Source organism: Canis lupus, chromosome 26, assembly GCF_003254725.2.
Source record: "Canis lupus dingo isolate Sandy chromosome 26, ASM325472v2, whole genome shotgun sequence".
Classification (NCBI taxonomy): domain Eukaryota; kingdom Metazoa; phylum Chordata; class Mammalia; order Carnivora; family Canidae; genus Canis; species Canis lupus.
The window spans coordinates 28346272-28372844 of record NC_064268.1 but is presented as its reverse complement, the minus strand read 5'-3'; the positions used below and the strand labels follow the sequence as shown (position 1 = coordinate 28372844).

At 63.2% G+C, this 26573-nt stretch overlaps 1 protein-coding gene across 2 annotated transcripts; it reads right to left on the bottom strand.

Annotated features, from left to right (window-relative positions):
* Positions 1-1300: 1300 nt before the first annotated feature.
* RTN4R (reticulon 4 receptor) lies at positions 1301-26573 on the bottom strand. Of its 2 annotated transcripts, none has more exons than XM_025474783.3 (2): positions 26297-26573; positions 1301-2905 (listed from the first exon to the last, which is right to left on the bottom strand). In XM_025474783.3, exons 1-2 carry the CDS (start codon positions 26316-26318, stop codon positions 1506-1508), a joined length of 1422 nt encoding a protein of 473 aa, XP_025330568.1. In that variant the 5' UTR covers positions 26319-26573; the 3' UTR covers positions 1301-1505. The 2 variants fall into 2 exon arrangements, with proteins under 2 accessions (XP_025330568.1, XP_035562372.1); XM_035706479.2 differs by lacking the exon at positions 26297-26573 and adding an exon at positions 23730-24373.

Here is a 26573-nt window from a genome sequence, read left to right as displayed (position 1 = left end):
CAAGGGGGAGCCAGAGGGTCTCCTGAGTCCAGAGGGCCTGGGTCAGGAGCTTTGGGCCTGTAGCGTCCCTGGCCCTGTAGGGCCTGCCCGAGTTGTCCCCTCTGAGCCTGGGGCAAGGCAATCGGGTCTTTGAGCTTAGACGTGCACCCTTTGTGCAGAGGGACAAGCTGCAAGGGCCCACATGGGGGGCAGGCAGCGCCAGGGGGCCCAGGATCAAGAAGAGGCCCTGGACTCCGCCCCGAGCCCCAGGGTGGGGTGGGGCCTGAGCCCACAGCGTGGGCACTGAGGAGCTGGGTAGGGGAGCCAGGAGCCTGGTTGCTGAGCGAGTCCCACCTCCTCCTCCCTCCCTTGGGCTTCTGGAGCCCTGGCCGCCCCCACCACCATCTGGTTCCACCAGAATCGCTCCCCCCAACCCCGCTCCCTCCCCCAACTCTCTGTGCTTCCTCCCTCGCCCTGCTCCCCAAGGCCCCTGCCCCAGGGGATGGGGAGCTTCAGTTCAGCCATGGGCCATGTGGTCTCTTTCCCTTTTGTTTCTTGAGTCCTCACGGATGCAGGCCTTGAGAGAACGTGCACGCGCATATTTTTGTCTGCTGTGTGCGCTGTGTTGGCAAGCACACGTGTGCATGCATGTGTGTGCACACGTGTGGTCCTTGCCCCGCCTGTGTACGTGCTGTGTGCACATGTGTGTGCAGGGGTCCACAGACCCATGTGGCCTGTGTTCAGGGTGTGGCACGGTGTAAGCACACACATGCCTGGGCGCACACCTACGCAGGCAGGGCTGCAGGTCAGGCATGAGACCTCGCGCAGTGTGAGGGTACACACCACCCCCTCTAGATCTCGGATGGGAGGAGCCTGGCCTCACCCACTCAGCTCTCCTTTAGGGCCACCCTTCGACCCACACATGGTCCTCCTGGGACCACCCCAACCCACATGGAGCTGGAGAGCAGCTGGGGGGTGGGCTGGCTCCAGAGGAAGGCTGGGAGCTCGGGGGACTGCAGAGCAGTCATCCCACAAAGGCAGCCCCCACCCGCTCCCGTGAGCCCGGTGTGTCTGTGCCGGACACACAGCCCTCCCCGGACAGGTGCCGCTACCAGCCCAGCGGGAAGGACAGGTGGCCAAGGCGCCCTGCCGAATGACACGGGTCTCCGTGGCCGGCGAGGGGGGCAGGGGCAGGACACAGCTCCGGTAACCACCGGGGGTGCCACGGGGCCCAGCGGCAGGCAGCTCCCTCCCCTCGCGGGGCTTCCCGGGGCCCGCGGGCCTCTCGCTGCCCACAGCACCCAGCCCGAGAGGCCACAGCTTACGAAAAGATCTCTTTATTCCACGTCGTCCGATATTTTTACACAAGTAAAATAAAATGCATATCTCTATATACCGCGATCCGGGTGGGAGGCGGCGTTCTGGAACAAACGCCGCCGCACCCTGTAAACATGACGGGGTGGAGACGGGGCGGGCGGGCGGCGCCCGTCGGGGGGCCCCTATGTACACGCGTGGCCGCGGCGGGGTCAGCAGGGCCCGAGCACCGTCCAGAGCAGCAGCGCCAGGCCCAGCGGGGCCAGGCCGCGGGCCAGGCGGGGCAGGGTGCCCGAGCCCTCGGCGTCGCCCGCCCCGCCGCCCGCCCCGCTCGCCTGGCCCAGGCGGCAGTGGCTGCGGGTGCGGTTCTTGCGGGAGCAGCCGGGCTTCCGGCGGGGGCCGGTGGGGGGCGGCCCCGGGGGCTCGGAGCCCTCGGGCCGCAGCCCGGTCAGCGGGGGCTCCGCCGAGCCCGGCAGGGTCCCGAAGGGGGAGTCGTTGATGTGCCGGGGGCCAGAGCCGTTGCCCGGGGGGCTGTCGCCGGGCGGCGCGCGTCCCTTGAGCGCATTTCCGGCCGAGGCCGGCCTCCCGGCCTCCAGCACCGAGGCCTTGTCTGCGGCGTCCGGCTGGCAGCACTTGGGGAGGCCCGGGCTCTCGTCGTCGGCCGGCCCGCCCGTCCGGATGGGACGCGAGGGCCCGGCGGCCGCGGCGCAGCCCTCCAGGTCGGTGGCCGCCAGGCGCTTGAGGTCGCGGCCGGCCAGGCGCGGGGGCAGGCTGCAGGGCAGCTCGGAGGAGGAGCCGCGGAACTGCCGCAGCCAGGCCCAGAGCGGCCGAGCCCGGCAGTCGCACACCCAGGGGTTGTCGTTGAGCCGCAGGTACTGCAGGGCACGCAGGGGCGCCAGCACCTCCGCAGGCAGCGCCGACAGGTTGTTGGCGAACAGGTAGAGCGTCATGAGGCGGCCGAGGTCACGGAAGGCATGCGGGTGCACACGGGCCACGCGGTTCTGGTGCAGAAGGAGGCGGTCGAGGCTGTGCAGGCCGCGGAAGGCGCGCTCGGGCACGCTGGGGATGCGGTTGCCGTGCAGGAAGAGGTGCGTGAGGTTGCCCAGGTCGCGGAAGGCATCGTCGGGCAGCGCCTGCAGCCCGTTGTCCTGTAGGTAGAGGTACTGCAGGGCGGCCAGGCCTCGGAACAGGCCCGGGCCCAGCTCCCGCAGGCCGCAGCGGTCCAGGTGCAGCGTGTGCAGGCGGCTCAGACCCCGGAACGTGGCGGGGTCCACGGCACGCAGCTGCGCATTGTCGCTGAGGTCCAGCTGCTCGAGGAGGGCCAGGCCGGTGAAGGCAGCAGCGTCGATGCGGGCCAGCGCGTTCGAATGCAGCCACAGGATGGTGAGGTTGCGGCAGGCCCGGAAGCCGGCGGCCGGCACGTGCACGATGCGGTTGCCGTGCAGGAAGACGCGCTGGCTGGAGGCCGGGATGTCAGTGGGCACGGCCTGGAGGCCCTGCTGCGGACAGCTCGTCGTCACCTTGGGCTCATTGTAGCAGACGCAGGCGCCTGGGCATGGTGCTGCCACCCGCCACGCCTGCAGCCACAGCACCCAGGCCAGCAGCTGGCTCCCTGTGGGCAGAGGAGAAGGTGGTTAACAGGCAGAGGGCCCTGCGAGGCTGCGGCTCGGGCTGGAGCCAGGCTGGCCCCTGCGATTAGTCCTCGGGAGGGCCCTGCGCCGGGCCTAGGACACGTTGTCATTCCTGAAAACTCAGGTGCTGTGATCCCTGCTGCATCTGCCACATGGAGACGACCGCAGTAAAACCTGCCGGGGGAGTTACGTGCTCCACACTGAGAAAGCTCCCCTGCAGATGCCCAGGCCACCCTGCCCAGCGCTCAGACGTCCAAGCTGACATGCCCACACCAGCCGCTCGAGGTTAGCTGGGTCACGACCAAGGCCCACCTGAAGCCCTCCCGAGATGGACACTCATGCCTGCAGATACCTTCTCAGTACTCTAGCGAGCCCCTCGCCCCCACCCCAAGCCTGCCCACCATCCTTGTCAGTCCCAGCACTGTCCCTGGCCTGTCCCCTGCCTCACCAGCCCACAGGCCAGGCTGGGAGAGAGGCCGGCTGAGCTCACACAGATGCTGGGCTCCAGCAGTTTCTGCAGCGGCTCTTCCGAGGGCCCTCCCAGGCTGCGGGAAGGGAGGCACTATGGCTCAGACCCCGTGCCCTGCACAGGCCCCCCTGCCCAGGCTCCCAGAGCCCCTGAGGCCCCAGGCCTGCCCAGAGTCTGAGGAGGCCTCACCACTGCAAAAAGCTGTGCTTTAATGGGGAAACCACAGGGCCTTAGAGTGGAGAGCCACAAGCCCCGCAGCCCTCCCGTAGTGGGGGGCCTGCGTCCTACCAAACGCAACTACTACCGGCACCGCAGGCTCCCGAGTAACTCTGCTCTCACGGGATCAGGAGCCGGATGCCTGAGGGCAGGGGCAGCAGGGCAGGCAGGTGAGCCCTGCGAGCCCCCTCCAGACAGGCTGCTCCCTCCTCCACACATCCTGACTTGGCATGGAACTCCTCCTGCAGCCTCCTCCCCTCGGCCTCATTCTCTGCTTGATCTCCTCCCCGGGTGAGGAGCTTACTCCTTTGCAGGCAATCGATGCCTGCGCAATTCCTCATACTCATACTCCATCCCCAGCCCCCACCGTCTCCGGGCCAGACACGCACAGGGCCTCCCTCACCAAAGACCTACACTCCTGGGGTGCTGCACCCACCCTGGTCTCACCAGCAGAGCCACACACCCCAATATGAAGCTCACCGCCTATCATCCCACCATTCGAGCCCCTTCTTTGAATGCCAAAGGTTCTTTCCTCCTTCAGGAGTGAGTCTATTAAAATGTGAATCCCCCTGGGAGGGTTATGGCTTATCAGCTAACACTGGAGTTATCAGCTAACACCTTCGTTGACAGCTAACACCTGCATTGACAGCTAACACCTTTCTTGGCAGTTAGCTAAGAGCAGGATTCTGCAGACATGAGGCCGGCTGAGTGCTGGGGCTGGAGCCAGGTGGGAGGAAGGAGAGGACCATGGGCAGCGTCCCCTACCCAGAGCTGTGACCTTGGCCTCCCCCGCCCCACCGCCCCCGACTCACGCTGGGGTCCTCGCCCCACTGGATCCTTTGTCTGGGCCAGTGCGGATGCACACCCCAAGTCCAGAGTCCTAGTGAGGCCAGCATGTGCAATGGTTGTAAGGAGTGTGCCCTCCTGGACTCTGGTCCCCAGGATGGGCACCCGTACCCTGGGGGCTCATGTGGCCCTTTTGTTCTGTCAACCTCCAAGGCTGGGCCATGGATGGGAGTCCAGAGAGGCCGGCCTGGCCCAGAACTCCGGGAGCCCAGGGCACCCTTCCCCGGTGGCCACGCACAGGAGGCTGTGAGGGGGCCCCCTCAGCCTGCTGTTCCATTTAAACTGCTGACATCCTCTCCAGGCTCTCTCCTTATGGGGCTTCTTAGGAAAGTCGGGCCTGATTATGCCAGCTGTCACCAGCGCTCACCTGTCATGGGATGTAACTATGCTATGAACACAGCACTTCCTGTCCCTGAGGACTCACGGGAGAGGAAGACGTGGGGCAGGGTGGGATGGGGGCCCCAGGTACTCACCGGGCCGGGCTCTGGACCTCACCACCACGGATGGGCCACGTCACCAATCATGCTGCGTCACAACCGTGCCAAAGTCATCAAACCGGGCCACCCCGCCAGCCAGGCGATGCCAGCAGCCACCCACCGTGACCACGCCTGCCAGGTCACCGGCCAAGTGGTCCGGTGGCGGCCAGGCCTGCCGCCGTGGTCCGTGAGCTGGGCTGGTGTCAGGTTCAGCCGACTTCACCAGAACCAGCGGCTCCTCCGGCCTCCAGCCCTCCCCAGCCGGAGCCCCCAGGAGGCCGTAAGCCACGTGCTTGGGGCTACACCCACTGCAAGGATGGCCCAAGCCGGGCTCGGGCTGAGCCACGCCAGGGGCTGAGCCACGCCAGGGGGCTGAGTGGCGGAGCAGCCGTGTGGCTCGGCCCTGCCGGGAATGGGGCGTCAGGCACAGACATAGCTCCGTTCCCGCTGAGCCAGCTGCTTTTCAGAAACCAACTTGTGAGGGTCGGTCCCTCTGCACAGGCCTGCTGCCAGAGCAGCGGCCAGCGGTGGGCTCTCTCCTCGCTGCAGCCACGGTAATTGGCTCCAGCCTGGCCCCCCTTGGGGCCTGCCTGCTGGTCTCCATGGCAACCCCTCCGCTGAGCAAGCAGAGGGGGCATCTTTTTTATGAGATAATCAAACCCAACTTTGCAGCCTGTGTTCATATTCACAGCAGGGGCCCTAGGGACACAGGAGGCCCTGCCAGGTTGCAGGATGGCCATCCCTGACCCCACCCTGGGGCTGGACCCAGTCACTCATCTGACCCCTCTGAACCCTAAAGAGCACCCTTCCCCACCTGGTCCCCACCTGGCCCATCCCCCAATCTGTCCTCCTAGCCCCTCCCCTCAGCCCCACCTCGCACTCGTGCCCAGCCTCAGTGGTTCCTGCTCTCAGCGAGCACTCCACTCCAAACACGAGGCGAGGCGGCGAGCCCCGCCGCAGCCCTGGCTCACACAGCAAGGCATGCCCCCCCACCAGGCCGCCTGGCCTCCTGAACTTCCACAAACCCAAACCAGTCCCTCTCCTGCCATCCCTGGGGCAGATTCTTGCCCCTTCTTTCCTTAGGCCTCAGCACAGAATGGCCCTGGCAGGGGTCTTCTCCAGCGCCCCGCCCATGGAGAGGTCCATGGGGTCACGGGAGGAGCGCCCTCCTCAGCTCAGGTCGGCCTCAGGAGCAGTGGAGATGGCCCAAGGGCCACCGTTGGGGGAGGACAGGCCACTCCTGACTGGGAGGCTGTGGAGGGAGCAGTGACTGGATTCCGCTCAGGGCCTCTCCCACTAAGGCAGCCAGATGGGGCAGGAATGACAGCTGATGAGGCCTTGGAGCCCAAATCCCAATGGGCCTGGGAGTGGCCCCAAACAGCACCTGTACTGCTTGCCCTGCCCCACCCTCCGGGCAGCAAAGGGCCCGGGTTCTCCTTCATGGTCACTGCAGGGTGTGGGGGAGGAAGGGGAGGCAGGAGGAACAGGGAGGAGAAGGGTGGGAGGCTTCTGGGGACTCACGAGCAGCCGCAGGAGCCAGTGGGCGGGCAGGCAGCTGCTGAGGTCAGCAGCTCGGGAGCAGGGATTGCCAGAGGCTGTAGGCACCCAGGGGGCCTTTGCTGTGCTCCCTGGCCTCTACTTCTCTCGGGGTCCCCTAGCCTGGGCTGAGGGATGTAGGTGTGCAGCCCCCGAGTCCTACGGGGCACTTCCGCCACCCTCTCCCACTGCTGTGAGGCCACAGGTACAGCGCAGGGCTGGCATCTTGCTTGCCCAGAGCCCCGGTCAGTGCCCTTGGGCCTCCCCGCTGCCATGGGGCGGTACGAGGGTCTACTCGTTGGCATAGAAGGCGTGAGTCGGAGCAGCCTAAGAATCAATTTTCTTTACAATATCACAAACCCATTTTACAGATTAGGAAACTGAGGTAGAGGGGAGCCTGGGTGGCTCAGTGGTTGAGGATCTGCCTTCGGCTCAGGTCGTGATCCCGGGGTCCTGGGATCGAGTCCCGCATCGGGCTCCCTGCGTGGAGCCTGCTTCTCCCTCTGCCTGGGTCTCTGCCTCTCTCCGTGTGTCTCCTCTCTTGAATAAATAAATAAAATCTTTAAAAAAAAAAAAAAGGAAACTGAGATAGAGAGCAGTTAATCCCTGGCCTGCTCCTTTCACTTTCCATTCCACTGCTCCATTTCACTTCCGAAATGGTCCAGGGGGCATGTCAAGCCCAAGCCTGAAGGGCAGCCACTGGGTGCGAGCGTGCAGGCGGCACCAGGGGCACCTGGCTCCCTCCTGTGCCATCTGTGGTTGGGGGGGCATCTCCAGGGAGGCTCTGAGTGGCTGTCTGCCCCCCTCGCCCCCAGGAGACTGGGGTGAGTAGGCTGGGGGCGGGGGCTGGGCAGCTGTAGTACAGCCAGGACATTGGTCAGCTCAGGACCCTCTCGATCACCTAGAATGTCCCCAGAAAGGTCACGTCACAGACCACAGTTAAACAGCAAAACAAGAGGCCACAGCTCAGCACACCAAGGCCAGAAATAGCCTTGGGCGGGGGTAGGGGGCTGGTGGCGTCCACACACCGCACAGGGTCAGGCACCCCGGCAGCGCCACACTCACCCTTTCCTGTCCCCTGCCAGCCCGCCCCCTCCACCTGCCACCGCCCTCCCACACCCCCTTCCGTCTGTCCTCCACCCCACAGGCATGCGCAGGAGGCAGCGTGCCCGCCCTTGGAGTTTCCCAGCCCCTTCCTTGGCGCCCGGGGGTGGGGGCAGCAGTGGGGGAGGGCGGCAGCAGCTCCGGGGGGCAGCCCACCCCAAGACGGCCTGCACCTCCTGCTGCCAGCCATGCCCTCGAGGCCCCACTCCTCATTGATCTTCTGGGGCTGGCAGCTGCAGGGGCAGGCCAGGTCGATAGCAGGCAAGGTCACCTGCCGGGGAGGGAGAGCACTGGACCCGGGGCCGAGCACTTCCAGCAGGCCAAGCTGCCTGCTGCGGGGGAAACTGAGGCCCAGCGCAGGCGGAGCGAGCAGCAGCAGCCTCCTGAATGCACTCAGTGTGCAGCGGACTCAGTGCCAAGAGTAGACGCTGAATCCTGCTAGAGGCCTATTTTATTTTCCTATTTTACAGGGAGGAAATGATGTTTAGGAGGGAGGCCATTTGCTCACAGTCCCGGGACTCATAGGATTCCAAACCCCACGGCGAGCAATTGCTAAAAGGCTTTGCTTGGCAGTGGAGTTAAAGCTCCCCCATCTCCACTTTACCATTCCCCCCACCCCCTAACCTAAGCTATGGTCCCCCCCTTGAATTTCTCAGCTAACACAGCACCTGGGAGGGCGCTGGGTCCCTTTCAAATCAAAGAAACCAAGGCTGCTGGAGGAGGGGCTGGCCCACCTGAGGGCCAGAGGCCCTGGATGCACAGCTCACACTAAGGGTGTGCTCCTGAGGGGATACCCCACAACAGGGGCAGCGCTGGACACTGTGAGCACTGTGAGCAGACCGGTCCCCGGCGTCTAACACTTATGGTCAAGGAGCAGGCTGGCTAGGTGGTCACCCTGCTGCATGGCATGTGCCATATGTCGGGGGGGAGATTTAGGGGGCCATGGAATCCCCACCTGGCCCCAGACATCAGGAGCTGCCAGGGGAGGAGCACCAGAGCCCACTGCCAGGGTGAGTGTCCCAGCAGACCTCCTGATGGGGGGGATCCTCAGCCCTGTGACCACGCCTTGGGAATCCATCCTTGGTCAAGGCTGAGCGGCTGGACCACAGGGCTCTGAAACCTCACCCTGCCCAGCCCATGTTTCTGCCTGACGCTCATATCCCTTGCTGCCACCCCCCCGCCCCAAGGAGTCCCACACGGAGGGCTGATGATGCCAGCATCTGGAAGCTCTGTTCGGCTGAAAACCTGCCCAGGGTGCAGGACACCCCCCTGACTCCAGGGATTCAGCTAGCATCCCCCACCCCCCTCCACCAGACCCCTAACAAACATCCACTGCCTAATTACCTGGAGAATCTGTCTCCACAACTGCTCATCAGTTGGTCCCTCAACTAATTCAATCTGGCGGCCAGCACGGGCTCAAGTCCCCAGAGGATGTTAAGGAGGAATCAGCTGGTGGCCAAATGGCCTGCCCTGCCCCAAGGGGACAGCTCAGAAGTGGGGCCCTCCCAGCGCTGGGGCCTGGGGCCTGCACTGCCACACACCCACCACCATGCCCATCTGGCCTCCCTGATCCTTTCCCATTGCCAGCTCCTATCCAGGACTGGGCGCCTAGCTGGCAGGACCAACAGTATTGGGTCCTGCCCACCCCAACACATCCCACCTCCTCCCAGGACCCTGCACCTGATACCTGCCAGAAGCTGACCATCCCTGCGAGGCCAGAGCATCAGCCTCCAACAGGGCAGACACAGTGCAGAAGTGCACTCCTCTGCGCACACCTGGGGTGCACGCTATAGTAACACCCGCTGAGGGTGCGTGTTATAGGAACACCCACTTGGGGTACACACTGTAGGAAACATGCACCCCTTGGGGTGCATGCTATGGGAACGCACACTCAGGGTGCATGCTGTAGTAGCACACAGGTGCGTGTTACAGGAACACACGGTGCGCACTCTAGGGGTACACTGTTGGGCCTTCGGCTGCCAGAGCCTGGGTGGGTCAGGGCACAGTGGGTGAGCCGGCCACACAGCAGAGGGCTGCTGTGATGCGGCTGGACAGACATGGAGAGCTCTTGCCAGGAAGCAGGGCTGCACTGCAATGGGAGAAGACAGGAGGGCGTGTCCCCACGTGCTCTGGAGACCTGGGCACTTGTCAAACATCACCGACAAGGCAGGCAGGTGGCTTCTGTAGGAGTAGGATTTATTCTACTATGAAAAGACAAGTGCAGGTCTCGGGAGGCCCCCGTCCCCTTGCCCTCTGGGCTCAGCCAGTCCTGCCTCTCGGCGGTCTGACTCAGATCAGCCCTAGTCCTGCGGGAGCAGCTGGATTGCAGCCTACCTCATCTGTCCTAGGGCAGCTGAGCTCTCGCGAACACTCCTGACCAGGGCAGTCAGGCCTCGGGAAGGGTGTAAAGAATGAAGGGGGCTCAGGGGCTTTGTAACTCAGCTGGGGTGGGGAGGGAGGGGCAGCACCTGCTCAGACCATGGAGAAGCCCAGTGAGGGCTGGTGAGTGTCCCTGGACAGAGACAAGTGGGCAGGGCCACGAGATCTGGCCCTTTCCAGGGGATGAGGGTTTCCAGAGGCAGTGATGAGATGCTCCCATTTCGGCCACCACCTGCCAGGGCACCATGTCCAGGTGACCAGAGTGAAACCCTCGTCTGAACCAATGGGTCCTCACGGCTCCTGTTCCATTGGCATCCGACAAACCAGCCCACCAGCCACCACCTGTCTTTGTAAATAACGGGTTATCAGCATATGGCCACACCTGGGTGTCTATGGTGCTGCTTAGCACTCCAATGGCTGAGTAGAGGAGTTCCCACACACGGTGTGGCCCACAGAGCTGAAACTGTTCAGGATGTGGCCCTTTAAAGAAATACAAGCTCGGCTTGTGATCAGAGCACACAGGCCACCTGCTGCGTGTGACTATTGCCATCCTCATCCTCACAGTGGCCCTGCAGAGGTCACCTGAACCCCCACTTAACGAAAAGGAAACCAAGGGTCAGAGAAGGCCACTGTCCTGCTGAAAGCACACTGCCAGAATGGACAGAGTGTGGCTGTCCCTTGGAGGGCTGGAGGGAAGATGACCCCCAAATGGTGTGTAGGTCAAAAGAAAAACGATGATTTTGCTAAAGAGGCTGTTGGGGGGCCGGTGGTCAAACACTGAGTAGGCTGCCCCCCAGACCACCCTGTGGACCTCTGGCCAGGATCTTGAATGGAAAGTGAGTTGTGGAAGCCCAGATTGTTGTCACCAACACCATCATCATCCTCATCATCACATAGGCCATGTGTGAGGCTCTCAGATCACAGGCAGCTGAGAACCAGCCTGGGACCAACCTAAGGCCAATCTGAAGCGCAGCCAGCCTCACACAAAGGTGGGGTGCCCCAGAAGTGGGTGAGCAGAGGGCCAGGGCAAGGTGGACACCAGACATCCCTGAGCAGGGTCGTGGCCCAAGGATGCCCATTTCAGCACTGGTGTCTTGAGGCTGTGCGGGGCTTCTTGGCCAAGCATGTCTCCCATCAAGGCCCTGTCAGTCCATGTTGGGCCTGTACCAGGGAGAACAGGGAGGGAGAGGGGAGAGACAGGGCCCTTGGCCTCCCGGGACTTCTCTAGGCACAAGACTTCCTGAGATCACATGACATCCAATAGCACAGCAAGGGGATGACCATCAGCCTCACTCCTCAGACAAGGGCATTGGGTGGGCCTAGTGAGGGGAGGTGAGCATGACCGCCAGCTGAGGCCAGAGGACAGGGCCTAAGAACCCCTGCTACTGCCCCAGGTGACCAGAGCAGGCCCCAAGCCTGAGACAGATACAGCTGAGGGGCAGCTGTTCTCCCCACAGCTGGCCAGCTATTGAGCACACACCCCCATGCCCTGGGCTCCCTGAACCCCCTGCACCTCGCCCTTGGCCCAAGCCTATTGTTCCCTGGGCTAGTAGGCCCTGGGGTCTGGTAGTCCCAGGATCAGATGTGGGCCCAATACCACTTTGTGGAGTGGCTGGGGAAGCTGCTGGCCAGCTCTGGGTCTGTCTCCACATCCACGACGTAAGGATGACCACAGGCTAGCACCAGCCTCCCTGGGACCCTGAGATGCCTCCGGCTCTGGGGTTGGTGTCCTGCCTCCCCAGAAGACCTTAGATCAGCCCCATCTCAGCTGATGAACCCAGGGAGGTGAGGCCCACAACTCAGAGGTGGCATCCTGGAGCCATACCGATTGCTCTGCTTCCAGCAGTCATGAGCCCCATTCCTGCCTGGCCTGATGGCCCTGCTTTGTCCAGAGAGGTTGTGTTCAGGCAGGAGGAGGGTATGGGAGGAGGGCCTAGCAGCCAGGCTGCACCATAAGCATGCCTAGAGCCACTTCCCCCACTCCCGCCGTCAGGCTCAGCCTCAGTGGAGCAAGGAGGTGCACAGACAGGCCTGGAGCCCAGTGCAGCCCAGCTTGAGTCATGAGAGATCCTTGCCTGTGCTACAGCATGGCCTCAAGCTGTTGCTGCTTCTCACAGAACACTGGCACACTTGGTAGTTCTCCTCCCTGACCACCTACCCCCCTGTGTTAGAGACTCGTGGTCATCCCTCCTCCCTGAGAGTCAACGTGATGATGATGGAGTATGTGTTAAGAAAGGCAAGGACCAGGGAGATGGACCTGCTCCCCTGGAGAAGCACCCGGGGAAAGGGTCTTCACCATAGGCTTCTGGGGGTGCTCAGGGTAGCTCCTTCCTGATCACCCCAAACCTGCCAGTTGATAAGCCCCACTCTCAACAGTGTTTCTCTAGGACCACGTGACCAGAAAACTAGGCATCTAGAAAAGACTCTAATGCAGACAAGAGGGAGAACAACTCTAGAGGAAACAGAGACAGTGCAGGGAATCAATAAAAATTAGGAAAAAATCTAATCAGTGTCCTCTCAGGGATAGAAGAAGATTTAAAACAAGAACAGGGTACTATGAACAAGGAGCCATCAGAAAACAAAAAGAGTACCTGGCAGTTAAAAATAGAATTACTAAAATTACCAAAAAGAATCGATAGGAGTGTTGGAAAACAAGGTCAAGGAAGTCTTCCAGAGAGAAAAACAAAAAGAGAAAGAAAGAAAAAAAATTGATGAGATTCAGAAGACAAATATAGGTCAAATATCTGAGCAAATGAAGAAAATAGAGGAGAAAAAAGTTATTAAAGAAATAATACCAGAAAATCTCCCAGAGCTGAAGACCCGGACCTCCACTGGGCAAGTGCCTAGCATAAGAGATGATATTCACGATGTGACTTCAGGCCCCTGGGGCTCAAAAGAGGCCTGAAGCTCCCAAGGGAAAAGGAATGTGGCATCAGGCCTCTCTACAGCACACTGGATGTCAAGAAGATAACAAAATCGCAATGGCTTCAAAACTCTGAGGGACATTATGTTCAACGTGGAATTCCAGATCAGGCCAATCCAGCCTGAATAGGTTTGCTAACATATGAAGGATTCTTTAGTGTGCATTCTTTAGAGAGTTAGTTAAGGATGTGCTTCAGCTAGAGCTAGGATATAAACCCAGAAAGAGGAAGAGGTGGGGCCCAGGAAATATTGGGTGATGACAGAAGTCCTGGGCAGTTATGAGGGGGCCAGAGCATACCTGAGCCAGACCTCCCTGGGGTCAAATGAGACACCCAGTAGAACACCTGAGGTGGAGAAGAGAAAGCATAGGAAGATAGTAGATGGGACGAAAGAGAAAAGACAAAATCAACTGTAAACTCCAGGAAAACCAGAGGCCACACAAGAGCAGAAAGGTCACCAAAGTACCCTCCCTCCACACACATTCTTCCAACCTGGGGAGGGCATTCATGTGACCCGGGTTGGGAAACACTGGTTATGAATTTAAGGGATGGTAGTGAGACAACCACACTGGGAAGAATGCTGGGGAAGAGGGGGCTGGGGTAGGAGCCATGGAAATGTGAAGGCAACCACTTGGAAAAACAGGGACCAAGGCAACAGCGGTGGCCTTCAAGGAGGAATGGGGGCTGGGGCAGGGCAAGCCAATTCTCCAGACTAGCTCTAAAGGACTGGGTGCAGGTTTTAACTTTGAGCAAGATATGGCTGACTATTTTATCTTTCCAAATGACTGTATATTTGGCACTGAAACCTCAGAAATAGAAATAGAGATAAATAAAAAAGAAAATAAAGTGTATCTGCTAGAAGGTGGAGATGAATGTGGTTTCGAAGCAGGCATCTCCAGGGTGCAGGAGGAGAAAGTGGGCCTGTGATTGCTGGAGCAGCATTTCCATGGCCCTGAACAAAGCTCTTTGGCATCATGCTCAGCCAAGGGTCACCGAGGTTGTTCCCCATCTCTAGGGACACTCCGGGCTCTTGGCTCCAGAGGCCTCTACAGTTCAGACCCTTGACGGGACAGCTTCTGGCCTGAAAATTCAGCTGTGTGCTCAGACCTTCCACAGCTGGACAAAGTCCCATCCCAGCTCCTCCTCCTCTGCCCAGTTCACAGACCTGAGATTCCAGGCCAGACTGAGGATCCCCAAGAGCAGGGGGCCCAGCAGGTAAACCTGGCAGGGGGTTGGGTGCACATGAGGCCTCCAGAGTGGGGGGGTCTGTGGCCCCTGGGGAGGGTTTGCCTTGACCTTGGCGGAACACAAACAGGCTTGGCTTCAGTGAGAGCCCCAAATGCGTTTCTGCCACTGAACTTGCGGCACTCAGGCAGGGGCGACGTGAATAAGTAATTGCTCTTTTATTAACGAGTGATAAATTATTCCTATATGATTGTGTGTGATAACTCTTCCTTATTTGAAATCAATTTGGGATGGAAATTGTTGGCGGCTTCTCACCAGTGAGGGTGGGAGGACCAGGCGCCGCTGCCTCTTGGAAAAGCAGGTCAGTGTATTTCGGCTACTTCCTGAGGCTGCTGTGCCAGGAGCTGGCATGTGGGAGGGGGTTGGCTGCCTTGGGGGCAGGGGCTAGGCAGGGCCGCCTTATTCTTCAGCACTTGCTCCCGGGTCCCCAGACGGGCCAGTGCGGGTGCTCCAGCATGGCCTCTCCCCACCTCCAACAGCTGCTGGAAGCTCCCAAGAGACCCAGCCTGCCCCACTAGACCCAAGACCCACACGCACCCTGGGCCAAGGAAGGGTGGGGCCCGGGGAGGAGCCCCTGAAAGCCGAAGCCCTTGCTGGGGATCACCGCAGGCACGTGGCTGGACCATCAGGGTCAGGGGGCCATCTGCAGGCCACGTTCCACCCTTCTCCCCCACCCCACGTAACCCTCAGGCTGGGGGCAGCCTGACCTGTCGCCCCGCAGAGGACGTGCCGGGTGCCCGGCTGGACTCCCCCCACCTCCCTACCCAGGCCAAGGATGGCTCAACTTTATTAAGCCTAGAAAGGCATTTTTCTTTTTCCTAAACGTTTTCCTAGTGATTTCACACACACCCCGCCCCCATCCTCATTCCCTCCTCCCCCAGCATACGCCCAGGCCCAGCTCAGACAGACTTGGTCCCCCCCGCGGTGCCCCCAGGTGGCCCCCAACTCCCAGGGGCTCAGCCTGCTTCCCCGTTGGTCCGTGTGAGGGGCAGCACACAGCAGGCACTCAGTAACTGCTCAGCAAAGGTGAGGAAGCCTGCACTCCCAGAGGCCCCCCTCCCATTGGCCCTGCAGCCTTGGGGGCCCCCCAGGGCCGGGGGAGCCCCGTGAAGAGAAAGGAGCAGATGATCAGGGAATGGGGTGCCTTTGGCCCGTGCACCCGAGCAGCACCTCTTGCAGGAAGTGGACACTTAAAACCCTGCAATCCCCTGGGCAGGTAGTCACAGCCTCCCCTCAGACCGGGCTGCAGGAAACCAGGCTGTGCCCACCTCGCCCCACTCCTGCCCGCCCCCCAGCTGCCTCCCTGCCTCCCATCACGGCTGTCATAGGCCTGAGAGGCTGGGGCACCAGCTCGGCTCAGGCACCACTGGTGACTTCACCGCTCAGGTCTGGGTTGGTCGTCTGTGGAAGGGACAGATTGGGTCTGAGAACCTGACAAATCCTAGGGCCAGGGGCAGTTCGGGGGACCCAGGGTCCCTGACACCCCCTCTCCTCCGTCCAGGGTGCCCACGTCACCACACACCTCGCTGGTCAACTTAGCCGGTCTCCGCATCACTTGCTTCTGTCGGTTGCCCCCTGGGCTGTGGGCTCCACAGGGACAGGACACTGGTGACCAGCACACACCATAAATGTCTGTCACGCACGAATGCGAGAAACGCCCACCACTACAGGCAGCTTGCAGACTCTGTGCTCCCTGAGGACGTGCAGGCCCAGGAGTCCACGGGGTACTCACATCCCCATGAGGGCGTGACAACAGCACCCCGAGGCCAAAAGCAACGTCACTCCCATTACAGAAACGTCTGTGTCTCCCCCAGATTCCTATGTTGAAGCCCTAAGCCCCAGTGTGATGGAATTTGGAAGAGGAGCCTTGGGAGATGGGGACCTAGAGGAGGTCACATGGGTGGGGCCCCCATGACGGAATTAGGGCCCTTCTAGGAAGAGGTCCTGGAGGGCTTGTTTTCATGGTCTCCACGTGGGGACACGGCGAGAAGGTGGCCATCTGCAAGCCAGGAAGAAAGCTCTCACCAGAACCGGACCCTGCTGGCACCCTGATCCCAGACTTCCAGCCTCCAGAACTGTGAAAAAATAAATTTCTGTTGTTTAAGCCACTCAGTCTGTGGTATTTGTTATGACAGCCTGAGCTGACTAATACAACTTCTCTCTTACGTCTCCGAATACATTTGCCCAGATTTTTTTTTTTACAACACGTACGAACTGGTAAATCGGAAACGTTTTCAGTTTGGTTTGTTTGGTCTCATGTGCCAACACTGGATGGGGGAGGGGGGGGTCCTGCCCCGAGAAGGGTGGGCTGAGGCAGTCCTCTGGCAGGGAGACCTCCTCCAAGACCCCCAGGCCGTGGGGTCCCTGCCCACCGCAGCCGGGCCTGCAGGAGGGCAGGAGAAGGCCCGGCCTTGGCGCTGCATCTGCCTCTCTGGGGCCTCACACAGGCCTCCCAACCTCGTGGGCCCTGTTCTATCACCTGGAGGATGAGGATAATGACAACGACCTCGCAGGGCAGGGAGAGACCATGCGGCCTGCACAGGGCAGGTCCGCCGTGAGCACACAGGACATGCCTGGCTCACCTGTGGGATCGTCTCAGGAGTACCTCCCGTCACCCCAGCAGGGACCCACCACCCCCACCTGACGGAAGGGAGGTCAGGTCACAGATAGAAGGGGCATCCTGGTGCCTGACCCAGCCTCACTCCACCTCCGCCCGGGCACATGCCCCCGACCCTGTGGCTGGCTCCCATGAGCCTTTGCTCGGCCAGTTCCCCTTTCCAGAATGCCTACCTGATTCCCAACACATCTCCTTGGAAGGGCTCTTCTCCTCAGAGCCCCACTGGGCCAGCCTCTGGAGGCCAGGCCCTTCCCGACCCGTCCCCCCCACCCCACCCCACACCTCGCCTGCGGTGTCCATCCTCACTCCTGCCCCCAGCGCCGGACTCCCACGGGGCCACTGAAGGGAGCAGGTGAACAAGCAGAGCCCTGGAGCCTGGCCAGGGTCACAGCCCGGGGACTCCCTCTCAGGGGCCCTGGGCAGCAAGAAAGCATCAGTCGGAGGGAGTGACATGCCAAGCAGGTCTTGACCCCCCGGGCCTCGGGGTGGGGGGTCTAGGGAACTTACCGGTGCTGGTGCTGGCCACCTGGCAGGGCCTGCAGGTGAGGGTCTGTCTAATTCTAGGAACACACCGCACCCCCCCCAGGTCCCTTTGTCACTGATGAGGAGGGTCATGCCTATGTCAGGCTCCCCGTGATCGGGAGTGGGGAGACAGCCAGCCGTGGCCTTGGGAGGGCTCCGTAGGGGCACTGACGTACGTGCGTGCACACACTACACACGCACACACACCCACACATGCACGCACACAGACACATGCACGCACTCACACACACACACTGCCACCACTCGCCTCGGGCCACCCTGGGGACTGGGCCGTGGCTCCAGCAGCAGGTAAAGAATGGAGTCCATTAGGGCCACCATCTGTCTCGGCCGTGACGGGTCCTCTCCGTGACATCCAGGAGGTATGTAGATGGAATATCTTTATGGGGAGAGTTTTTCTTTTGCCAATTTTCGAACAGGAAGCCAGACACTTGTCACACCTGTCCCTGTGTCAGCCTCTGCCTGACATAAATTGGGCTGTGAGGCCGGGAGATGAAAGACAGCTTGGACACGGCCGGTGTGCGGGGCCACGTGTCCCACGGCCGGGAGCACACAGGGCAGCGGGCTGGCCTCGCACTGGGGCTGGCCGGGGGGGGTGGGGCATGCCACCGTCCACTCCACCCTGTCCTCCCTGCCCGAGATCCCCCGGCCCCCCTGGGTCCCCTCCTGGCCCTCACAAGCTCCTCACCCAACTCTCATCTCCCCCACCTCCCCAGCGGCAGCCCCAGCGTCTCCTGGCTTCTGCTGCCCCCCCACCCCGGGAGCCCCCACCAGGCCAAGAGCTCCAGTGCCTCTTTAAGACCCAGGGGCTACTGTGACCTCAGGGTGGGGGCCCGGGCCTCAGGGGCCTCACCACACCCCTACTAGCACTTCTTTCTCCTGGGGCTCTCATGGGCTTTGGGGTATGTCCCTGGGACCTGGGGGGCCTTGGGGGCAGCACGTGTCAAAGAACCCAGGGGTCCCTGCTGCGTAACACAGGTGGCCTGACACTAAAGCCTGGAAAACACTTAACCAAGAGAATGGAGGGAGACACAAGTGAGCCTCAGGGACCTGCCCGGGCCCCCCTCCCAGACCCCACCCCCAGTGTGCATCTCGGTGCCTGGCTAATGGTCCTGCCCAGGGGATGCTGGGGGGCTGCCTGCCAGGCCATACTTGGAACCACACCCCAGGGCCCCCAGGGCCCCCCTCAGCTCCCCCATCAGCCCCTGTCATATGGGGGCCCCCATGCCCTGGGGTGAGGAGTGCTCACTGCAGGGAGACAGTGACGGTCCTGCATCTTCCTCAGATGGCCCCCCCAGGGGGCGGTCTTGGGGCTCAGCCCGCAAGAAAACCTGGGAGCCCAGTTCCCACCAGGCTCCTAGGCCACTGGCTCACATAGCGTCATCCGGCCAAATGTGTCCTGGGAGAGCAGGAGCCTCAGGCAGGGTGGCTGAGGGCCGTGGACAGTGGAGGGCCGTGGGAGGAAGGTGGTGGGGCTCTGGGAAGGGTGCGGGCAGGGAGAGCTCCAGGGCCCACCCCCAGTTCCTGGCTGGGGTGTGCTGCGGAGGCAGGTACAGGCCTGTGGAAGGAGGTGGGAGAGCTGGGTGCGAGCATCCCGGGGGACCTTGGGCCCCCCAGCCCTCCCGACACTGCTATGGCGGTGGCTGGCCCTTCCCTGTAATCCCGCTTCCAGCCCCGTCTCTGGGGGTGGGTGGTGCTGGGCTGGAAGCCTCGGGGCGGGGGGGGCGGGGGCAGACGGCCCACCCTCCGAATGCACGCCTGCACCCTGCCGAAGACCACGCGGCACCCCTTCCACCGCCCCACAAAGCTGCTGCAAAGTGAATTGTGGGGCAGAAGTCTCCACATGGTGAAGGCAGGGGGGCCTTGAATTCCCCTTCTGAGGCAGCAGGGGGTGACCAGGCCCAGTGTCTGCCTGGCCCAGACTCCTGCTGGGATTCGGGGATTCCTTGCCAGTATGGGGGTCCCAGAGGCCCCTCCAGACCCCCCTGCTGCTGGCCCTGCCTGCGCTCGGCGCGTCCCACCTCCAGTCCCCCTGGCCTCCCAGCCCCACTCCTCACTTGGCTCCCCTTGGCAGGAACTGGTAAGTCAAGACTCCCCGTGGGGCAGGTAGCAAGGACCCTCATGGCAGGAGGATCCGTGGGCAGGGGCAGGTGTGCACAGGGGCTCCTCCTCCGTGCTCCCGTGGCTCAACAGAGGCTCCCGCTCCGGGGGGCACGGGCGCCCACACGCCCTTCTCTACCCTGCTGCTTGGGTTGCACCGAAGACCCCTCAGGACAGGGCAGCTGTGAAGGAACCCAAGGGGTCCCTGGAAGGTGGGGGCCCCATGACCCACTGAGGGCCCTTGGAAGCCCCATCACCAGCCTCTATCTCCACAGGAAGCTCCAGCCTAGGGCAGGGGATCCCACAGGCTGGGCTCTGTGGGTGACATTTAACACTGACTCCCCTTCGGAGTGTCCCATGTGACAGGAAGACTCAGAAAGTGAGTGACATGCCCAGGTGCTCAGCTGGCTCTGGGCTAAAGCCAGGAGGGTCCCGATGCAGACATTAACTGCCCAGCCTTGGGCATCCACCATAGGATGGCATCTGGCTCTCTCTAGACCTGTGCCTTTGCTCCTCAGGGTCCGAGGGGTCTGCCCTCTCGCAGCTACCTCGGGCAACTGGCCTGCACCGGACAGCCAGCAGCCGTCCCCAAGGGCCAAAGCTGTCAGCCCCAGTGTCTCCTGGGAGCTAAGCAGGGGACCGCCCCACCGTTCAGGGAGCCCCGGTGCCAGGCTTGGGGACATGGAGAGGGAGCACAGGCACAGGTGTGCATGTCAGGTGCTGAGACCAGGGAGCTGGAGGCTTCCTTCCAGTGAGGGTGGAAGAGGAAGTGCCCAGGCCCTGAAAACAATGGGGGTCACCCAGGGGTAGACTTGAGAGAGTTTAGGCAGAGGGGCCTGGCTGGGGTGACATGTTTTAGGAAAGCATCTTAGAGCCTGAACGGAGGACGAGATGGCAGGCAGGCAGCTGAGGGCATCTGTGGCCGTGGACTTGGAAGGGGGCCGGCCCTCGCTGAGGGGTAAAAGGGGACAGACTTCCCTGGAGCCCAACTTGTCACTGGACTCGCCTTCGAGGATGGGAGGCAGCCAGGACTGTGGCCCTTGGGTGGAGATGTTGGGGGCGGAGGGGCAGGTGGTTCTGGGGTAACCAGCACCGGACAGGCTGGAGCCAGGGGACCTGTGACACCAGAGAGCAGAGCTGCACGTGCAGGGGAAAGATTCAGAGCTGCTGGGTGGGGGCAGCTAGGGCCTGAGACCCCTGCTCAACTGCACAGGCCTGGCGTACAGCAGGGGGGTAATAAATGCCTGCTAAGTGATGGCCGGGACCTGAGGGCCACAGCAGAACCCGGTGACAGCCAAGCTGGGCCTCAGGGCTGGCCCTGCTGCGGTGGGTGGGCCGGCAGGTGAGTCTGGGGCTCTGGGTCCCCAGCTGGCCTTGCGGCCCCCGCCTCCCCACCTTCCACGTGTACTCACTGTCCCTTGCCCCTGATGGAGCGCCTACTGTGTGCCTGGAGCTGCCACACGATGCTGGGTCCAGCCCCCCAGCCCCCATGGCTCTCCCCCAGAGCCCAGCACCCTACACACCTCAGACTTGAGCGTTTTCCCACCCACAAAGGCTCTGAACCGGAAGCAGCACCTCTGGTCAACAGGATTACGGAAGAGGCCTCTGGTGACCAGGAAAGGGCGGGTGCTGCCCAAGGTCACACATGAGCCGGCGCTGCACAGGCTAATCCAACGCCTGCCCAGACTTCGGGATGGGGAGGCTTCTGGCAGGCCTCTGAGCCCGCCCCATCTGGGCCCTGGCAGGAGGTGAATAAAGGCAACATCTCAACAAGGTCACAATAGCTGGGACAGATGGAGGACACGGCGCTGGGCCCAGGCAAGCGAAGGGCAATCCGAGAAGGCTCCCTGGAGGAGGTGAGGGGCCCGGAGCCCCGCCTTGGCCTGAGCCCCTCGGCACTCCACCCCCTTCCTCGATGGGCCCTTCACCAGCTTCAGCCTCAGCCTGACATTTCCCGTGACATTTGCTGCAAAGAAATAGAGTCATAAACCCAAAGGTTAAATTTGCACATTGCCTCACACTGCCAGGAGGAGCGTGGTCCCCCCGCCCACCAGGTGCCGAGGCTGCACGGTTTGGGTGTAGGACGGCCCACCCATCCGGGGGCCCTTCCCCCTTCCTGGGGCCCAAAGGTCTCCCTCAGGCTCTCGGAGGCATCTCAGCCAGTTGCCCAAAACCGTTTCTGGGCTCACCAGTCCCTGCAGTGGGCCGCCCAGGGGTGCCCGTCGGAGGCCCTGCCCGACCTGCTTGCAAACCCAAGGCCCGGGGACACCCTGCCGTGTGTGAGACCCGTCAGCGCCGCTTAACCCAGCCGGTCCCAAATTTGCTTGACCGCGAAATCCTCGTTCAGTCCCCACCAACGTTCTCTGGAACTTCAATGACGCGGAGTGTGACCGTGATGGCCAGTCAGGGACGCCGAGGCGCTGACCAGGGAGCAGAGGAGCGCCCCCCGCTGCTGGGCGGGCTGCCTCTACCAAGCCCGGCGGCCCCTGACACCTGGGGCCCTCCACCTGGGCTCCCCGCATCACTGGCGGCCCAGCCCCACGCACCAGGGCCCCGACTGGGGCTCACAGCCTGCCGCGCCCAGCCCAGGCGACCCAAGTCCCCGGCCTCTGCCCACACAGGCCCCTCCGGGAGGCCTGCCCGTGGCCCTGCCTTTCAGCTGTCCCTCCTGGGCCCGGCGACCCTGTCCTGGGGGTACAGGCGGTCGAGGCTGTAGGATGGTGCCCCGTGGGCCAACCTCATCCTCTCTCAGCAGGGCCCACGTGGAGACAGGGCCGTCAGGACGCTGCAGGGTGAGGGCAGCGGCGGGAGGGGGGCAGCCCGAAGCCCAGCTGCATAAGGGCCATCCCCAGGGTCAGAGTCCTGACCAAGGCCCAGCAGCAGATTGCACCACTACCAGGGAGAAACTGGACCCCAGGGGAGCGAGAGGCCTGGGGAGCCCACCCACAAAACGTTGGGAGGAGCTGGGAGGGGGGCCTGTGGCCACGCCCTTGGGGACCTGCGGGGCCTGCCCTGGGGACACTCCCTGGGGGCCAGCTACAGGACCCTGCTTGGTGTGAGAGGCCGAGGCAAGTTCGGACAAATTATGGCGAACCCTCAGGAAGGGATTCCACACACACCAGTAAACCCATGATGCACAAGAATAGTTCCCGACGTGCAAAATGTTTAAAATACAGCGACAAAAGAAGAAACGGTAGCACACAACACCCGGCCGGGCCCACACGCTCCAGTGACGGTTCGGGGAGATGCAGCGGGTGTGGACGGCGTGCCCACCCTCTGCCTGGGCTTCTGTTTTTGGCTCTTTGACCACCTGTCCTTTAAAGCATTTAGTCCTATAAACTTGGGAGGGCAAGGACCACATCCCTTTATCTGCCCGCCTCCAAATAGGGTCTGACAGGCTAGGGACAAATGAATGAGCGAACGAACGGGTGTCTCAGGAGCAAACACGAAGTCTGGGATGGGGCAGCTGGGCCGCAGAGTGGGGGACACGGAGAGGCGCCGAGGGGTTACCCTGAGAGGGGAAATGGGGCGTGGGGGCCAGTGCCGCAGCGCCGCTGGAGGGACGGGGTGGGGGTGGGCAGCCAGCCTGGCTCCCATGGATCTCGAGGCCCAGGCCCAGGGTGGCCACCAAGGGACAGGCAACCCTGCCCGGGGTCAGAGGTCAGGGCCCACCAGGCCAAGGGCGGGGCACAGCCAGGAGCCCTCAGGAGCCCCGCAGCAGGGACCAGGGCAAGGGTGTCACAGTCGCACACACTCCCCTGACACACTCACACATGCCTTTGCACATACCCATTCACTCATTCGATGCGATTCACTCGCTCACCGTGGAACCCCTTCCTGCTGCCCCTGTTCTGACCCCTTCTGGCCACACAGACTGAGGCTCCGTGGAGTCCCTCTGGCCTCCAGCCCAGGGGGGGGCAGGAAAGGCAGCCCCGGGGGAGGGGTTCCTTCTGCCTCCGCCAGCCGGGCCCCTCCAGGTGCTGCACCAGCTGCCACAGTCATCCGTGAATTCAGGCCTGGGGCAGGGAACAAGGGGGGGCTGCAGCCCAGAGGCAGCACCGGCCGTGGGGGAGCACAGGTCCCCGGGTCTGGGGCAGCAGGCGGGGAGGCTGTGGCCCCGAAAGCACGGGGAACCAGGGCCACACACCGCCAGCCCCGCGTGGTCTGTCACTGACGATGAGTAACGGCACACGAGTCCTTGGCCCCGGGACAGGTCTCCAGCCAGCCCTCGGGTTCCCCAGACAGCAAGACTTCCCCTTCCACCTCCCAGAGCCCGGCACGCGGGCGGTGGGGAGTCCTCCACAGGCACCCCACAAGCCCTCGTGCCTCCTGAGACGCCCTGGCCCTCTCCCCTACCTTTCATCCGTGACCGCAGGAGAGGGCCCGTCCCAACTGCAGGACCCCCAGCTGGCTGTGAATCTCCACATAGAGAAACTGAGGCAGGCTCCCTGCTGCTGAGCGGCAGAGCAGCTGGGGAAGCGGGTTGCTGGCCACCTCCACCTTCTGCGGGGCTCTCACCTCCTGCTCCCCAGCTGCCCATCACCCTTTCCAACTCCCCTGTGACCTCTGTGTGCCTTTGTTTCCTTATCTGCAAACAGGTAGAAAAGAGGTCCAGCAGCAATGCGAGGGTGCTGGGAGGACGTCATCTGTGGGAACCACTGACTGGGGTGGTGTGTGGGGGTTGATGTTTTGCGTATTTTGAAGGCAAAAGCGCCGGCATCAGAACCCCATGGGGACCTTGACCTGGAAGCGCCCCCGACTACCCACAAGGCGGACCCGCTTGCTGGCCCAAGTGACGGGTGAGAAGGCTGAGGCACACAGAGGCGGACTGTCACGCCCAAGGTCGTTCCACCGACGGCTGGCTGCGCGGGGACCCAGATCCAGGCTGTTCTGCCGTCCTACACCCAGCAACCAGGGCTTGCGAGCAGCCCTCTGCCCGGTGGTAGGGTGCAGACCACCCCCCGGCTCGGTTCGTCCTCTGGAGCTTGCTTCTCCCTCCCTCGACCCGCTTAGAGAAGAGAAGTGGCCAGCCCTTGCGCCTGCCCCAACCTCCGGCCCACCCCTGTTTCACCCCCGCACGCTCTATAAGGATGACCCACTTGTCCCCATTCTACAGACAAGGACAGGGATGGGCACCAGGCAGTACGGCCCCGCCTCTCCAAGCCCCGGCCCGACGTCCTCCTTACCACAGCGAGAGTGGGACACCAGCACCCCTACCTCAGTGCCCCCCGCCCCCCACCTGAGGCAGGTGACACACCACAGAACATCTTACCAATAAGGCTCCTACTGTGCTGGGACTCAGGCCCGAGGGCAGGGCCTTCCTGAGGTCGCCCCGGGTCAGCCTCAGTGTGGGCACATACCTGCACCCCATTGGGCTCGAGGACAGCGACTAGAAAGCACAGAGGAAGGGTCTAGTTTGTTTGTCACCGTGTTGACCTCGAGGTTGGAAATGGGCCTTCACTGCCCGGCACTGTGGCTCCAGCATGGGGGGAGGGGCAATAGTGGCAGGGGTGGGGTGGGGGGGCTTTGGCCTCACACCCTAGGCTGGGCGTGTTGAATTTGCTCCTCTGCACACGCCCTCAGTGCCTCTGCCGAAGATCTGGGTAAAGCCTGGTCACAGCCCGTCTGGGCACACGACAGGTAAAACCTGGTCACCCACGCTGGAGGCAAAGAGACACATGCTGATGTGGCCACAGGCGCATACGGTCACGCGTGCGGAGACACACACGTGCAGAACCATACTGAGTCACACACACACACACACACACACACAAAGACCCAGCGGGCTGTGGAAGGGAGACTCCCAGGACCCGGGGGTAGGCAGACAGAGGTGGGGCCGTGTCCTGCAGCCGTTTCTCGCCCCTCCATCTGTGAGCTCTGGCTGCCCAGAGCCTCCCCCTCAACACATGTGCACGTAGGCAAGGCAGCAGGTCCCACTAAGGGGCCCCAGCATGTGCCAAGCGTGGAGACCACAGCAGGCATGCTATGTGCATGCATGTGTGGCCGTGGGCGTGCAGGCGGGGGCGAGGACATGGATGTGCATCCACGGCGTGTGTGTGCGTGCACACTGGGGCAGCCTGGCATGCACGGGCACACGCGGTGTACAAGTGTGCAGCCCTTGTAGACACGTGCACGTGCAAGGAAACGTGTGTGCAGCCTGCGGCACCACGGACATCAGCAGGGCAGCCCGGGTGGGCGCCAAGGGAGCACCCTCCAGGCAGGGCGTGCCGACTCGCCTCGCCCGAGGTCACCCCCCCAGACCCCTCTCTCGGGACCTCGCCCAGGGTAGCCCAGGGTCCCATGAGGGCTGCCAGCATCCGCTCGGATGCCGGGAGCCCCACCACTTCTGGGGCCTCTTAGCTGAGCACCCCCAGCCCCCCACCCCCGCCCAGGGCCTTCAGGCTGCGGGTGTGGGGGGTCTGAGCCCGCCTTCTCCCCTCGTCAGCCCCCTGGGGGCAGCTCTGGGCCAGCCCCGCCCCCCACGCCCTCCACGGCCGCCAACGCCCCCGTTCGTCCCGCTGCGGCCTGACCCCGGGCCGCCGGGCGCCCTGAGCCGAGTCCTGGGGCAAGGGTGGCGGCGCCCCGGCCCCCTCGCCCCTGCTCGCCTGCTCGCTGCCCGCGTTCCTGCAGCCCTGCTCGTTAACCCCTTCGGGGCCGGGGCGCTCCGAGGCCGGGCCGCGCCCTTCCGGCCGGCAGACCCCACCCCGGCCCCCGGCCCCGCCGCCCCCGGCCCCGCCGCCCCCGGCCCCGCCGCCGCCGCCAACTTTCCCGGGAAGCCGCAACTTTTCCTGCTGCCGCGGGCTCCGCCCTCCCGGGGCCGGGGCGCCCGGGGCCCCCTCCCGGCGCGGCACTGCGGCGCCCCCCGCCCGCGCCCCCCGCGCCCCCGCGCCCGCCCCCGCCCCGCCGGCCCGGCCCGCACTCACCTCCGGCGGACGCCCTCTTCATCGTCGGGGTCGGGCGGGGCGCGACGAGGACCGAAAGTCGCTGGGGGGCCGGCGCCCGTGTCCCCGCGGCCGGGTCCGCATCCAGGCGCCGCCGCTCCGGCCCGGCCCCGGCCCGGCCGCGGGACGAGGCTGGGCGCGCTCGGGGCGCTGCGCCGGGCGGGGGGGCGCGGGCGCGGGGCGCGGGGCGCGGGGCGCGGGGCGCGGGCGGCGGGCGGCGGGCGGCGGGGCGCTGGCGGCGCGGGCCGGAGCCGATGAA